The following is a 15,606-nucleotide window of genomic DNA, read 5'->3' on the forward strand; positions in this document are numbered from 1 at the left end:
GTGCCTCACTGTAACCTCGATATTTGCTTTTTTTTTTAAAGAACATTTTATAATTTTAATTATATTTATTTATCACACATTATACATTTGCACATATACAATGAAATTCTTTTTTTTCCACATATCCCAGCTGAGATGGGGTCAGAGTGCAGGGTCAGCCATGATACAGCACCCCTGGAGCAGATAGGATCAAGGGCCTTGCTCAAGGGCCCAACAGTGGCAACTTGGCAGTGCTGGGGCTTGAACCCCCGACCTTCTGATCAGTAACCCAGAGCCTTAGCTGCTGAGCCACCACTTCCCCGTAAAGGAAAAACAGGTCGAAATTTATTTTTGTGGTAATGAATATTATGCCACAAATGCTTTCGACTGAGCTTAACTTGTATTGAAATAGAAATTCATAATGCCAATACATGTGATCAATAAGACATATACTGTAGGCTACAGTATAAAGAAAAGAGGAAACTGTGACTTGGAAAAAATCTCAAAATTGAACACTAGAACAAAGTTTGAAGAAGGCTACAATTACATCAACATTCTATTATGTTGCTGAGTACCAGCTATGTTTTGCACTAACATCTTTTTAAATGTCAAACACATGCAACATATATTTTCAGAAATGCTATAAAAAACAGCATCTTCACTTCTTCTGCGCAAAAAGCAACCTTTTAAAACCGCTTTTTCCAATTATGGCAAGCTTGATTACACTTCCTAAAACCATCCAGCGCTCTGCGTATGCATCAAGCACTAGGGGGTGTAATCGACCTTGAAATCTCGTGCCTGGAGACAAGGACAAGATGCACAGTGAAAAATTTTGTTGTACAGTCTCTTCTCACCTAAAACCAATTAGATCGCTTCAGAAGACATGGATTAAACCACTAGAGTTGTATGGATTACATTTATGCTGCCTTTATGTGCTTTTTGGAGCTTCAAATTTTGGTCACCATACACTTGCATTTTATGGACCTACAGAGCTGAGATATTCTTCTAAAAAATCTCAGTTTGTGTTCTGCAGAAGAAAAAAAGACAGACAAATCTGGAATGGAATGAGGACGAGTAAATAATAAGAGAATTTTCATTTTTAGGCGAACTAACCTTTTAAGAATAGCCAGCAAAATAACATAATATATGTAACAACAGTTTTTCCCCCCAAATAAACATCTCTGTCTATATGTATAAAATATAATATATAATGTAAAATAGATTAAAATAATGAAAAGATAAAATTTTCCTTATGGCATTAAAGGTTTTTTGTTTTGCTTTAACATTTTTTCCTGAATCTTTATTTTGGAATTTATTTTATGGAATCGAATGATTGATTTTGACATTATAACTTATTTTGCATTCTGTGTCAAGCTAGGGATCATTACTTTTGTCTGCATTTGAAAAAAAAAAAAAAAAGCTTCAACATAATAATTTTAACCTGTACCAGAAAAGCACCTCTATAAGTGGTGTTCTATAAAGATTTATTTACCTCTGCCCTAATCATCACGGAACTACCCTTGTCTGAGCCGGTCAATTGACATTTAAAAATGGTTTGCTAATATCATAATTTTTCTGGATGATGAGCATGCTGCTTGTTGACTACGGAATGAAAAGTGTATTTTTAAAGTCCAAATGCTCCATAAAACACCGAGGGAAAAGGCATTTTGAGCAGTCATCAGTTTTTTTTCTATGGCAGAAAGGGAAAACAAAAGACTGAGATGACCTCATCTGTCACTGCTTTGCCTTTTCGGTGTACTCCGCTAATGGGTGCATAAATGGGAAATGCTTCGTCCCTAATTATTAGTTCTACATTTGCCTTTTGTAAACCCTTTCATCAACCAAACCCTCCAAAAAATTCTGTCAAGTAAATTCTTACTATTTTCTGTATATATAGATAGATAGATAGACAGATAGATAGATAGATAGATATATGCAGTGCAATTGATTTTAAGGGACATGATTTATTTTTATTTTTTATTTTTTATTTTAAGGAATTATTTATAAGCGTAAATAACGCATTTTTTTATTATTATACATTTTAAAATACTGAGGGTAAATTTATAACATTATGCTTTGTGTTATATTAATCTGGAAAACGAATTACCACAGCTGCGAGGGGGTTTCTATTACAGCTGCTGAGAGAGTGACAGTAAATTTGGCTTCTTCTCCCATTCTGCTGTCTTAATCCACCGCTTTCTACTTTCCCCCCCTCTTCTGGAAAGTCATTCAAACGTAACAGTGGATTTTTTTTCTTTTGCTCTCGGAGCAAATGGTTAAGTGAAAATAATATTTGCTGTTATCTCCCATTCACTCCCATTCACCGATGTCGAAGTTTACCCTGCATACGTTTACTTCCGCGTTCCAAAACCCGGAGTGTGAAAAAGGTCTATCTGACGACATCTAATCAATTTGACAGGCAATCTACTCAATTTGACAGGCCATCTAATCAATTCGAATCACGGTACGAATCTCCCATTCGAATGATCTGCTGAAGTGCAATTGCGCTGTCTCTCCGCTCCTGAAGGGGGCGCGCTGACGCTTTGTGCACTTCAGGTCAACTGTTCATTTGCAGCGTTAGCTGATGCGATCTTGGCTACTTCCGCCGGTCATACAGCTTCTAACCGATTTACACTGACGAACAAAACAACAAAGTGGGTTATAGGTCCTTTCCCAAAGGTTTATTTTATGCTTTTTGTTTTAATTTTATGTAGGGTTTAGGTTGTGTGTTGGCCATGTTGTCCTCGAGAGAGTTATAGATGCACAGATGTTAGCATGAGAAGTGTTTAAATGCAAAAGCAGGTAAGAGATACATAACTTATATTCTGTATGGACTTTATATTGATGTTTTATTTTGATAAAAGTTTATTTGGAAGACTTTTTTATAAAATAATGTTGAAATAAAGCTGCAAAACATACTATCTGTCTGTCTATTTTTGCTAGGAAATTTGTAGATACGTTGCATTTATTTACTTGTACTATTTTGATCTCTTCCTGTAAAGTTTTCATTTATTGCAGTGGTAACGATGTAATGCGTGTATTATGGCTGCTCATAACAATACAACATCAGAGGATGATTTCCCGACTCTGAAGCCCAGGCGCATCCAGAACCAGAATGTGGTCCACCGACTAGAGAGACGTCGGATCTATTCGGGTGCCCCTGGAGCTCACTGGTACCGTGTGCGCTGCTTCCACCAGAACCTCTTCCCCAACTTCACTGTGGTGAACGTAGAGAAGCCTCCCTGCTTCCTGCGCAAGTTCTCCCCTGATGGACGGTGTTTCATTGCCTTCTCCTCTGATCAGACTTCCCTGGAGATCTACGAGTACCAGGGATGCCAAGCAGCAGAAGACCTTCTCCAAGTCCAGGAGGGCGAAACCCTGGCCAATGGGAACGACCAGCGGTCCCTCAACATCAGAGGCAGGCTATTTGAACGTTTCTTTTCTCTTCTCCATGTCACCAATGTGGCCTCCAACGGTGAACACTTGAACAGAGAGTGCAGTCTTTTTACAGACGACTGCCGTTATGTGATTGTTGGCTCTGCTGCCTACTTACCCGAAGAACCTCATCCACACTTTTTTGAGGTGTATCGCAACAACGAGTCGGTGACCCCGAATCCACGCTCCCCTCTTGAAGACTACTCACTGCACATTATAGACCTGCACACGGGCCGACTGTGTGATACACGCACATTTAAGTGTGACAAGATCATTCTCTCACACAATCAGGGACTGTACCTGTACAGAAATATACTTGCTGTGCTTTCTGTTCAGCAGCAGACCATACATGTCTTTCAGGTAAGAGTACAGTGTGTGAGGCTATTTATTCAGTCACAATTCAAAGCACAAATCACTCAATCAGATATGCAGTCATTTCTACTCTACCAGTCAAAAGTGATCTCACACCTTCACTTTTACACTTACAAGTCATCAGGCTATAACATAACACACACTGAAGTTGCCATTTTGTTGTCATGTCTAAAAACAAACAAACAAACAAAGAGAACCCCTTTAGACCATCAATATGTGTGTGAAGTTTTAATAAAAAAAATCTGATATTTTGACATTTTTATGAAAAGGCACATTTTGTTCAGGTCATAAAAAGTAATCCTAAGAAAACATCATCATCTTCGTGACTCAGAAATTCATGATAATTGTAAACTAAACAATAAATAAAAATAAAAAAAAAGTTTTACCTTGAAAAGTATGATTTGAATTTGTGTACACTTGTGTATTCAAGGTGTAAGGAAAGTATTTTACTAGCTTTAACTTGATGGTTACAACATTACATTTTTAAAGATATTAAAGGAATATTCCGGGTTCAATACAAGTTAAGCTCAATTGACAGCATTTGTGGCATAATATTGATTACCATAAAAATTATTTTGACTTGCCCCTCCTTAAAAAAATAAAATAAAATAAACAATCTGGGTCACAGTGAGACACTCCTTACAATGGAAGTGAATAGGGGGCAATTTTTGATCGTTAAAATACACACTTTTTCAAAAGTACAGCCACATGATGTAAACAATATGTGTGTTAACATGATTTTAGTGTGATAAAATCACTTACTAACCTTTTCAGTGAAAAGTTATAGCCAATTTTACAACTTCGTTGCCATGATGATGTAATGACAACAAACCTTAAAATGACAAATTAACAACTTTACAGCTCAGATAATACATGCGTTAATTAAGAATTAATGTAAGTGCTTTTATAAAATTATTAGCATCACATTTCTGCAATTAAACCCTCTAAACATTAGCCCCATTCACTTCTATTGTAAGTGACTCACTGCAACTCTGTTTTTCTTTAAAAGAAAAGGAGGGACAAGTCGAAAAACAGTTTTTTTGTGGTAATCAATATTATGCCACGAATGCTGTCGGTTGAGCTTTATTTGTATTGATCCCGGAGCGTTCCTTTAAATGATTTTTTTCTAGAAAATGTTGTAAATGTTATTCCAAAATTTATAAAATGAATATGGACACTAAGATTACATTTCTACCAACTTGACACATGTGTTTTAAATTTTAAACTAGCTAGGTTTTGAAAGATTTCTCATTTAAATCCCCCCAGAAAACCTTATATGTTGCTTATTTTCGTAGTGACCAAAGAAGTAAAACAAATTGTATTTTTGCTAAACAGTATTGGTGTTGCCATTTATGCTGGGCAATTTTTGACAGCTTTTTGTTTTCTATCTAATCCATCACACCCATTTTCAAAATTCTGTTTAAATAATAAAAAAAAAATGATTTAATCACAATTTATATTTATCAGTAAAATGAATTGTAAAACTTTTAAGTATAAATTATAGATCAAAGGTTTTTTTAAGAGCATGAAAACTCAAAGTTCAAACTTTTTACTTGTTTAGATTAAAAAGTTTTATTTATTTGTTTATTATTTAACCAATAAACAAATTAACATCTTATGGAGCTTTCCTTTACCATTGTAGCCTTTGGCTTGCTCACTGGAGGTTTTAAGACACTATTTTCTTTAAAGCTGCTTTGAAACAATATCTATTGTGATGTATGTTGTGAATGACTTTACTTTCTTAAAGCATAAATGACAATATTATCAATCAGATTATATTTCTTTAATATCCCCTCCCACCCACTAAGGTGACACCAGAAGGAACCTTCCTTGACGTCCGCACCATTGGACGTTTTTGTTATGAGGATGACCTCCTGACTTTATCTGCGGTTTACTCTGAGGCCCAGGCTGAAGGCCAGCCTGGTTTCTCTCGCCTGTATAAAGAGAAAACCATCAACTCCCTGAAGCACCGATTGCTAGTGTACCTCTGGAGGAGGGCGGAGCAGGACGGCAGTGCCATGGCGAAGCGGCGATTCTTTCAGTTCTTCGATCAGCTTAGGCAGCTGCGCATGTGGAAGATGCAACTCCTGGATGAACACCACCTCTTCATCAAGTACACCAGTGAAGATGTGGTCACACTAAGGGTCACTGACCCCTCGCAGGTAAAAAAAACACCACCCCATCACACACTACATGAACACGGTGCAAAGTAACTGGAGATTTAATCAGATATGCACTTGCTGGCGTCATACCTTAATCTGTGGTAGTATAAGATATAATGTTTGTTTTCCTTTTGGTTTGAATTCAGTTTGGATTGTAATGGTTTGTGGATTGTGTTTTTGTAAGTACCGGTAAATAATCATTGGGATGGTATTTTTACTAAAAAGATTTAAAGTGTGTTGCTGTAATACAGTATCACTATTACTATTGTTCATACTTTAAGGAATAGTTCACCCAAAAATAAAAATTATTTTATCATTTACTCACCCTCATGTCGTTTTAAACACAATAGAATATATTTTAAAGAATGTTGCGATCCCTTATTTCCATTCAATAGCAGTTGATAGTGACTCACTTTAAAGCTTAAAAAGGACCCAAAAGTAGTCCATTCAACTCATGCATCATATTCCAAGTCTTCTGAAGGCATTTTGCCATATAATACTTATGATTTTCACCTGCCAGACAATGAAACAAGTGAAAAAATCCCACTCGCATTGAAAGATGAACCCAAGCCCTATTTAGGGACCAGGATATCATATATATAAAATACATGTATCTATTAAATCATCTATTTTATTTAAACTCAAATCTAATAATGACTCTAATTTTTCTTCTCCTTTCTCAGCCTTCATTCTTTGTGGTTTACAACATGCTGACGACTGAAGTGATTGCGGTTTTCGAGAACACTTCAGACAAACTTCTGGAGCTTTTCGAGAACTTCTGTGACCTCTTCCGAAACGCCACTCTCCACAGCGAGGCTGTGCAGTTCCCCTGTTCTGCTTCCAGCAACAACTTTGCTCGCCAAGTGCAGCGCAGGTGAGATATACAGGTGCATCTCAATAAATTAGAATGTTGTGGAAAAGTTCATTTATTTCAGTAATTCAACTCAAATTGTGAAACTCGTGTATTAAATAAATTCAATGCACACAGACTGAAGTAGTTTAAGTCTTTGATTCTTTTAATTGTGATGATTTTGGCTCACATTTAACAAAAACCCACCAATTCACGATCTCAAAAAATTAGAATACATCATAAGACCAATAAAAAAAACATTTTTAGTGAATTGTTGGCCTTCTGGAAAGTATGTTCATTTAATGTATATGTACTCAATACTTGGTAGGGGCTCCTTTTGCTTTAATTACTGCCTCAATTCGGCGTGGCATGGAGGTGATCAGTTTGTGGCACTGCTGAGGTGGTATGGAAGCCCAGGTTTCTTTGACAGTGGCCTTCAGCTCATCTGCATTTTTTGGTCTCTTGTTTCTCATTTTCCTCTTGACAATACCCCATAGATTCTCTATGGGGTTCAGGTCTGGTGAGTTTGCTGGCCAGTCAAGCACACCAACACCATGGTCATTTAACCAACTTTTGGTGCTTTTGGCAGTGTGGGCAGGTGCCAAATCCTGCTGGAAAATGAAATCAGCATCTTTAAAAAGCTGGTCAGCAGACGGAAGCATGAAGTGCTCCAAAATTTCTTGGTAAATGGGTGCAGTGACTTTGGTTTTCAAAAAAACACAATGGACCAACACCAGCAGATGACATTGCACCCCAAATCATCACAGACTGTGGAAACTTAACACTGGACTTCAAGCAACTTGGGATATGAGCTTCTCCACCCTTCCTCCAGACTCTAGGACCTTGGTTTCCAAATGAAATACAAAACTTGCTCTCATCTGAAAAGAATACTTTGGACCACTGGGCAACAGTCCAGTTCTTCTTGTCCTTAGCCCAGGTAAGACGCCTCTGACGTTGTCTGTGGTTCAGGAGTGGCTTAACAAGAGGAATACGACAGCTGTAGCCAAATTCCTTGACATGTCTGTGTGTGGTGGCTCTTGATGCCTTGACCCCAGCCTCAGTCCATTCCTTGTGAAGTTCACCCAAATTCTTGAATCGATTTTGCTTGACAATCATAAGGCTGCGGTTCTCTTGGTTGGTTGTGCATCTTTTTCTTCCACACTTTTTCCTTCCACTCAGCTTTCTGTTAACATGCTTGGATACAGCACTCTGTGAACAGCCAGCTTCTTCTTTGTTTGTGGCTTACCCTCCTTGTGAAGGGTGTCAGTGATTGTCTTCTGGACAACTGTCAGATCAGCAGTCTTCCCCATGATTGTGTAGCCTAGTGAACCAAACTGAGAGACCATTTTGAAGGCTCAGGAAACATTTGCAGGTGTTTTGAGTTGATTAGCTGATTGGCATGTCACCATATTCTAATTTTTTGAGATAGTGAATTGGTGGGTTTTTGTTAAATGTGAGCCAAAATCATCACAATTAAAAGAACCAAAGACTTAAACTACTTCAATCTGTGTGCACTGAATTTATTTAATACACGAGTTTCACAATTTGAGTTGAATTACTGAAATAAATGAACTTTTCCACGACATTCTAATTTATTGAGATGCACCTGTATACAGTATATGAACCAGGCCTATTCGGAAGCCACAAGTTATTGGTCGAGCCAGAGGAGGCCTCACACATTCTGACTCACACAAGGCCTTAACAATGACTCAGTGTAAATATGCCGCACTGGATATTGGGTGGGAACTCACTCTGTTAGAAGTCTCTTACCAACACTTTACATTTCTAAAAACTCTAATTAGGCTACTTGAACAACATAGAAGTCAAAAAAACATTTAGGAACTTTCTAAAGAGAGGCAGACTTTCTTTTATGCCATTCAATTTAGTCACTTGCCCTGCACATAATTTATGGAGCTGTTTGTTTGTGCCCAGGTTCAAAGACACCATAGTGAATGCCAAATATGGAGGGCACACAGAGGCGGTCAGGAGGCTTCTTGGGCAGCTGCCCATCAGTGCCCAGTCATACAGCAGCAGTCCATATCTGGACCTCTCCCTCTTCAGCTATGATGATAAGTGGGTGTCTGTTATGGAACGGCCGAAGACCTGCGGTGATCATCCCATACGGTACTGTCAGGCACAAAGTCCGATCTTATAAGCAGTTTAGGGAGTTTTTGTACTCAAAAATTATCAAATGTTGGGCATAAGTGAGATGTTTTAGTACAGTACTTGACCTCATGTTGTTCCAAAACTGTATGACCTTCTTTTAATGGTGGAACACAAAAGTAGCTGACGGGGAGAATCTCAGTCACCATTCACTTTCATTGCATCTTTTTTTCATACAATCAAAGTGAATGGTGATTGATGAAAAAAGGGAAAGACATATGGGTTTGGAAGACATGAGGGTGAACGAATGATGTCGGAATTACATTTTTGGCTGAACTATCCCTCTAATTTTCATAAACATTTTTACTCAATATTAGTATATTTTATTTAATATCCTTGAATGTTTGTCTGTGTATAACATGGCAGCATTAAAGGGATAGTTCACCTAAAATGAAATTTCTCTTATCATTTACTCACCATCATGCCATTACAGATGTGTATGACTTACTTTCTTCAGCAGAATACAAAGATTTTTAGAAAAATATCTCAGCTCTGTTGGTCCTCACAATGCAAGTGAATGGTGGCAAGACTTTTGTAGCTCCAAAAATCACATAAAGGAAACAGAAATGTAATCCATATGACTCCAGTGGTTAAGTCCATGTCTTTAGAAGTGATATAATAGGTGTGGGTGAGAAACAGATAAAAATGTAAGTCCTTTTTTAACCCTAAATCTCCACTTTAACTTTCTCTTTCAGATGTGAAAGTGAAACTAAACAGGCACCACATGTGACTAAAAATGAAAGTGGAGATTTAGAGTAAAAAGACTTAAATTTTGATCTGTTTCTCACCCACACCTATCATATCGCTTCTGAAGACATTGATTAAACCACAGGAGTATTATGGATTACTTTTATGTTTGCTTTATGTGATTTTTGGAACTACAAAGGTCTGATCACCATTCACTTGCATTGTACAGACCAACAGAGATGAGAGATTCTTCTAAAATGTTTTGTTTGGTTTCTGCTGAAGTAAGTCATACACATCTGGAATGGCATGAGGGTAAGAAGTTTTCATTTTTGGGTGAACTATCCCTTTAAATGTATACATGCACTGTCTAAAGTTTGTTGACAAAGAGGGAGCACAGTGAATTGCAGAAGAAGCCAGAATGTACGCCCACTTTTCCTCCTTGTAGTGTAAAATGAAGCTCAGCGGGAGGTCTGCATCAACTTCCTTGTTAAATCTTGAAACACTGAAGTGTAATTTCATGCTGTGACAGGGGATCTTTAAAACACTTTCTAAGAGCTTTCAAAATTTCCTTGAAAAATGTTGCCACAATTCTTCAATATACCAATGATGGCTTGCTTACAGAACGCTTCTTAAGGAAAAAATACACTTCAGAGCTAAACATATACTGGTTTCTTCCTGTCGCAGTACATTATGGCATCATAATTAACTGGCACTGCTTCTTTCCTGCAGTTTCTACGCGAGGGACTCGGGGTTGCTGAAATTTAAGATCCAGGCAGGCCTGCTGGGCAGACCCATTAACCACGCAGTCAGAAGACTGGTAGCGTTCACTTTCCATCCGTTTGAACCCTTTGCCATCTCCGTGCAGCGCACCAATGCCGAATACGTGGTCAACTTCCACATGCGCCATGGATGTGTATGATTATTATGTGTGAGCAAAATAAATCAGTGACACTTTTTGTCAGATAGAGGAGGTGCACGGAGCCAAACGTTGGTGCATTTTGAATTTTGATTTACTTTTTTATACTTACCTTTTTTATATTAAAGTTTTATTTATTACAGATGTGATGTCTTTCATACAGTTACACTAAACTATGTATATATTTGGATATTTGATCTTTTTTACTATTTTGCAATGTGCAAAATAATATGGGTATTGTAGTACAATAGTGTAGTTTCTATTAGATTGCGTGGTTTTTAAACTTATTCTCACTGAGAGTGAAATATTATTGTAAAAACAGATTTTTTTTTAGGTTTCCTGCATATTTTACCCCGTCTTTAGTTTGCTTTTAAATAATGACAGTGTTACGATATTCATAGTTCACATTCATCTAATATAATTTTTTAAATTGCTGAAAAAGTATAGAATATGCTAATGCCTCCTTTTGCAGTTTTTCCCCTCACAAGCTTAATGAAATAGTTTAGCTTCCATTACCCAAGCTGCTCCCACATAGTTGACCAGCATTAACCAGAAACGGAGGTGGGTTCACACCACAATCGTCAACATCGCAAACCCCTTAATGCCACAGTAGTAACAACAAAAACTAATTCTGAAATTGATTCATTATACCCAGTTTACTAAGTCAGAGGCTTCCCTTTGGGAATAGGATTGTTCAGTTGATAGAGCAGAGGTTGAAGAAAATGAATCTGTTTAAACAACCACTTCAGCACTGATTGAAGGACAATTATCAAAACTGGAGAATGCAACACCTTTGAAAAACAGCATTTTTGAACTAACATACAGAGGGTGTCGGTGGGTAAAGAGCATGTAAAATCTCTCCCCACCAGTCTTAAAGCTTTCTTTTCTTGAAGTTCTGCAGAGTGCCTTTTTTTAAGTGGACCCCTAAGTGCAACTACTGTAAGTGTAATCATTCTCTCAGGCTTTTTGAATACGAATCCCTGATATCCCGCTAGTTACTGACAGAAATTTCCCCTGTCCACCAAGATGACCGCGTTCTTATAGGTGCTCGAGGCACGGTTGCGCACGGGGCCCCTGAACGCAGGAATGAATGCTTTTAGCCGCGGACTGGATTGAAAAGTGTGATCCTAGGGTTCGGTGTGGGCGGGAGTGGGAGAGTGTCGGCTGTGCTTCGTAGGGCTTCTCATTTAATTCATCTGTAATGGTGCTGCCGCGATATGGAACAAAAAACTCTTACCGGGGTTATAATTTCACCGCGCAATCAGTTCAGTTTTGCACTGCATGGGGAAAAAAGGGGGAGAGAAAAAAAGGTGAAACGCATGGAACATTTGATTGAGGAGAAAATTAAGTGAGACATTGTGAATTGTGATTGCATTATTCATTGTTTTCCGTCACATTCATCCCCCTTTTCTCTTTCTATTGTGTGCTTTGGTGACCTGTCCCCATTGCAAATGATCTACGATGCTTGGGGCATGAGCAAATTAATTAGATAAATAGAGAGAAGAACGAAAACATTTACCACAACAAATTCTACGGTGACAGGGGTGTTATGCCACGCTCTTTCAGTCCGACCTCATTTAATAGCTGTCATTGTTGTGGCTGCCTGTGTTGTCAGAATGAGATACTACGTTTTTCATCGCAGCCTTTATCACTCTAGTTTAAAAGGTGTTACTGAACTCGAACCATCCATCATTGGCAGAGCTTTGTAAAACCTGGATATCTGTTTCATCAAATGAAAATCTGTGCTCTCTCTTGAACCAGTTAACTTATTAAAAGGAACACTTTTAAATTAGCTTGACATTTCAACTTCTGGGCTTCACACACTAGTCCAAAGCACCTGTATGCTCTGCCTCAAGCAAAGTTACAGAGCTCTGCATTTTTCTTTACATAGTTCAGTTGTCTGCTGACCTACATGCAATTCTCCTCTAACTTGCCACAAAAGCCTTTTTATGATCTGTAAATATTATCCTTTCCAACCCTTATTTGGAGTCAGCATGAGTTAGTGTATTTTTCTGTTTAAAAGTGAAAAAGTATTAAAGTAAGTCAAGATATGTCTGGTTGTTTCTCAGTTTTGATACTTTTCCTTTGAGTTATGCCATGTTCTGTTAAAACTAAGATTTATTTTTTGTCAAACCTTACTTATAGTCTACACATTAGCATTCAAAAGTATTTAACCGAAAAGCAAAAATAAACATTTTTAGAAATTCTGTTTTGACATTCTTAACAATCTTAATGAAATTTTTGCATGCTTAGACCTTGAAACAATGTCAGCATCTACAAAGTTGTTTAGTTTAATGATAGTGCAACAGAGACCGGGGCTAGTTGTTACAGTTTTTACTCCAGTTAATATTTCAGAGTTTTTTTTTTTTGTTTTTTCTTTTTTTTGTGAGAGTCCGTTTCTTCGTTGTTACAAACCTTAGTCTTGGCTACAAAAAACTTATTAAAAATGTACTTTGTTTTTGCCCAAGAAAAAGGAAATAGTTCATTTAACACACATTTACCTTTTGTGACAACATGCCCCTATAACCAGACATGTTGACACAATCGAACCTGCCATTAAAAAGCTTATTGGAGGCTCTTAAGCAAATGTAAAAAATAATAATAATAAAAAAAAAAATTAAAAAAATGAAGAAACAAAACAATTATTGAAAAAGCAAAAGTGTAAAAGGTAACATATCAAACTATTGATTTGGCCAACATTTATTGTAATATTAATTAATTGTATAAAACTACAAAACGCGTATAAAGCTGACCCAAACTGACATTTATGAAAAATACCCTTGCCATTTAAAACTGTTCAACCTTTCAGTTAAAAAAATTTTTTTTTTTATTTGACTCTTGTCCCAGTGAGGTTTTATATATATATATATAATTAAAATTTCACAGCTGTTCTAAGATAGTCTTTGTCTTAAATTTGCCGGTGCTCTTAGCCCTCAAAGTAACACAGGTGGTAAGTGTTCGATGGCCCTGTAACACTTGTCCACTTTTTCTAAAAATAGACTCTTTAAACTTGCAATCAGACACTTATTTTGTGTTAATTAGGTTTGCGCAAATGGCAGCAACCTAGCATGCGGAGTGGCCACACGTCACCTGAAAAACTGGTTATTTGGCTGGTTAATTAGGTGTCCAGCTGCTTGCCGGTCAGCCAGCTTGGAGATCATGGCCAATCAGTCGTCCAAGTAAATCCAGGGCCACTGAGCTGGGCTAACGTGTGATATCTTGCCTCGATCTGTGACATGGCTGGCATGGGTTAACCTGTGAAGAGGCAGCAGGTGCTGTAGGATTAAGTGTCCGACTTGCCTCTGGTTACACAAGCTAATTGAACACATTCTGACGCCCTCTGGACACCTGGGGAAAGCCTCTGGCCATGAGAGTGGGTGAGATCTGCCTTTAACCATATGCGTGCGTGTGTGTGGTTTGAGACAATTTATACTGACCCCTGTTGTAAGAAAAAAACAACAATATAATTTGCTTAGTATGATAACAACAATACAAATTATTATTAATTAACTTACAAGAATATTCAGGGTTCAGTACAAGTTACTGTAAGCTTAGTCAATAGCATTTTTGCTACCACAAAATTTTATTTCGAATTGTTCCTCCATTTCTTTAAAAAAAAAAAAAAAGAAGCAAAATGTAGGTTACAGTGAGGTTCTTACAATGGAAGCGAACGGGGCCAATCTGTAAACATTAAAATACTCTCTGTTTTAAAAGTATAGTCACAAGATGTAAACATTATACATGTTAACATGATTTCAGTGTGATAAAATCGCTTCCTAACTTTCTCTGTGTAAAGTTATAGACAATTTTAATGCTGTAAACCCTACAACAACTGTAAAAACGATGATTTAAACAACTTTATACCTCCAATTATACACAGATTTCAACAGAAGAATGAATGTAATTTCCTTTATAAAATTATAAGCTTCACATTTCTTCCTTTAAACCCTCCAAAAACTGGCTCCATTCATTTCCATTGTAATTGCCTCACTGTAACCTTGAATTCGAGGTTAAAGAAAAGGAGGGAAAAGTTGAAATATTTCTTTTGTGGCAATCAACATTATCACATAAATGCTGACAATTGAGCTTAACTTGTATTGAACCTGGAATATTCATTTTAGTCTTTAACATCGCCAGGAAGTGCAGTTGAATGCAGCACAATGTGAGATAAAAATTTCTCATCAAAATGGTGATGGAGATAGAGAAGAAGACTGTCATTCAGTCTGTCATTTCATAAAAAAACAGAGGACATTCATAAGCCAAATATGCTGTTTAGTTCAGCATGTTCTTCTTAGTGGGTCTTATTACAAATAAATACATGTGAGTTATCTGTAATATACTGTAACAGATACGTTTCATAGATTATTAACCACAATCATGATTTCTATAGCCGTTTTGCACAACCTTTGGCAGAATTCATCAAATGAAAATTAATTTTAGTCACCAGCTAACCTAACAGTGGCCCCTAAAAAGTATTTTGGCACTAATGCCATATTTAAAAATGTAAATCTAATTGCGTTAGATGAAAAAATGTCAAACCAAGTAGCATTTATGTTTAAAAGAAAGATAATGTTTTTCAAGTAATATATTTTGCAAAAAGAAGTTTCTTGGTTATTAAATGATAAACAATATATACACTATTCAAAATGAAGACAAAGTATTTCGGCCCTTTCTGGTTGTCAAACCAAACTTCATACATCCACTAAATATGACTTTGGGACTAGTTGGTTAAAAGCTAGCTACAAACTACTTTAGATATATATATATATATATATATATATATATATATATATATATATATATATATATAATCTAATGCAATCAATTACATAATTATATACTGTACATAACATACTACATTATATATCTTGCACCATATTTAAAATAATCCATAAACAATATCTTAATAAAATCTAATATATCTGATATATTAGGAGCCTCTTGCATGTATAATGATGGGTGTCTACCTTTCTGTTAATAAAGTTGTTTACCAATGAGCTTTAATAGATAAAAGGTTTCAAATACGGTCAATGTTTGAATTA

General features: G+C 36.7%; 1 protein-coding gene across 2 annotated transcripts; it reads left to right on the forward strand.

The window, feature by feature from the left end:
• The first annotated feature begins 2,543 nt into the window (after nt 1–2,543).
• Nucleotides 2,544–15,339, forward strand: LOC127437834 (DET1 homolog). 2 transcript variants are annotated; one of them, XM_051693050.1, is made up of 6 exons: nt 2,544–2,781; nt 2,982–3,774; nt 5,595–5,948; nt 6,632–6,822; nt 8,731–8,922; nt 10,378–15,339. In XM_051693050.1, the coding sequence occupies exons 2-6, from the start codon at nt 3,022–3,024 to the stop codon at nt 10,565–10,567; spliced, it is 1,680 nt and encodes a 559-aa protein (XP_051549010.1). In that variant the 5' UTR covers nt 2,544–2,781; nt 2,982–3,021; the 3' UTR covers nt 10,568–15,339. The 2 variants fall into 2 exon arrangements, with proteins under 2 accessions (XP_051549010.1, XP_051549011.1); XM_051693051.1 differs by having other exon boundaries at nt 2,998–3,774.
• Nucleotides 15,340–15,606: the final 267 nt, after the last annotated feature.

The sequence above is a fragment of the Myxocyprinus asiaticus genome, chromosome 48 (genome assembly GCF_019703515.2).
Source record: "Myxocyprinus asiaticus isolate MX2 ecotype Aquarium Trade chromosome 48, UBuf_Myxa_2, whole genome shotgun sequence".
Classification (NCBI taxonomy): Eukaryota; Metazoa; Chordata; class Actinopteri; order Cypriniformes; family Catostomidae; genus Myxocyprinus; species Myxocyprinus asiaticus.

Coding starts and splice junctions, on each gene's coding strand:
- LOC127437834 (XM_051693050.1), top strand. CDS start 3,022: ATGGCTGCTCATAACAATACAACATCAGAGGATGATTTCCCGACTCTG. Junction 3,775..5,594: donor AGACCATACATGTCTTTCAG/GTAAGAGTACAG, acceptor CCACCCACTAAG/GTGACACCAGAAGGAACCTT. Junction 5,949..6,631: donor GGGTCACTGACCCCTCGCAG/GTAAAAAAAACA, acceptor CTCCTTTCTCAG/CCTTCATTCTTTGTGGTTTA.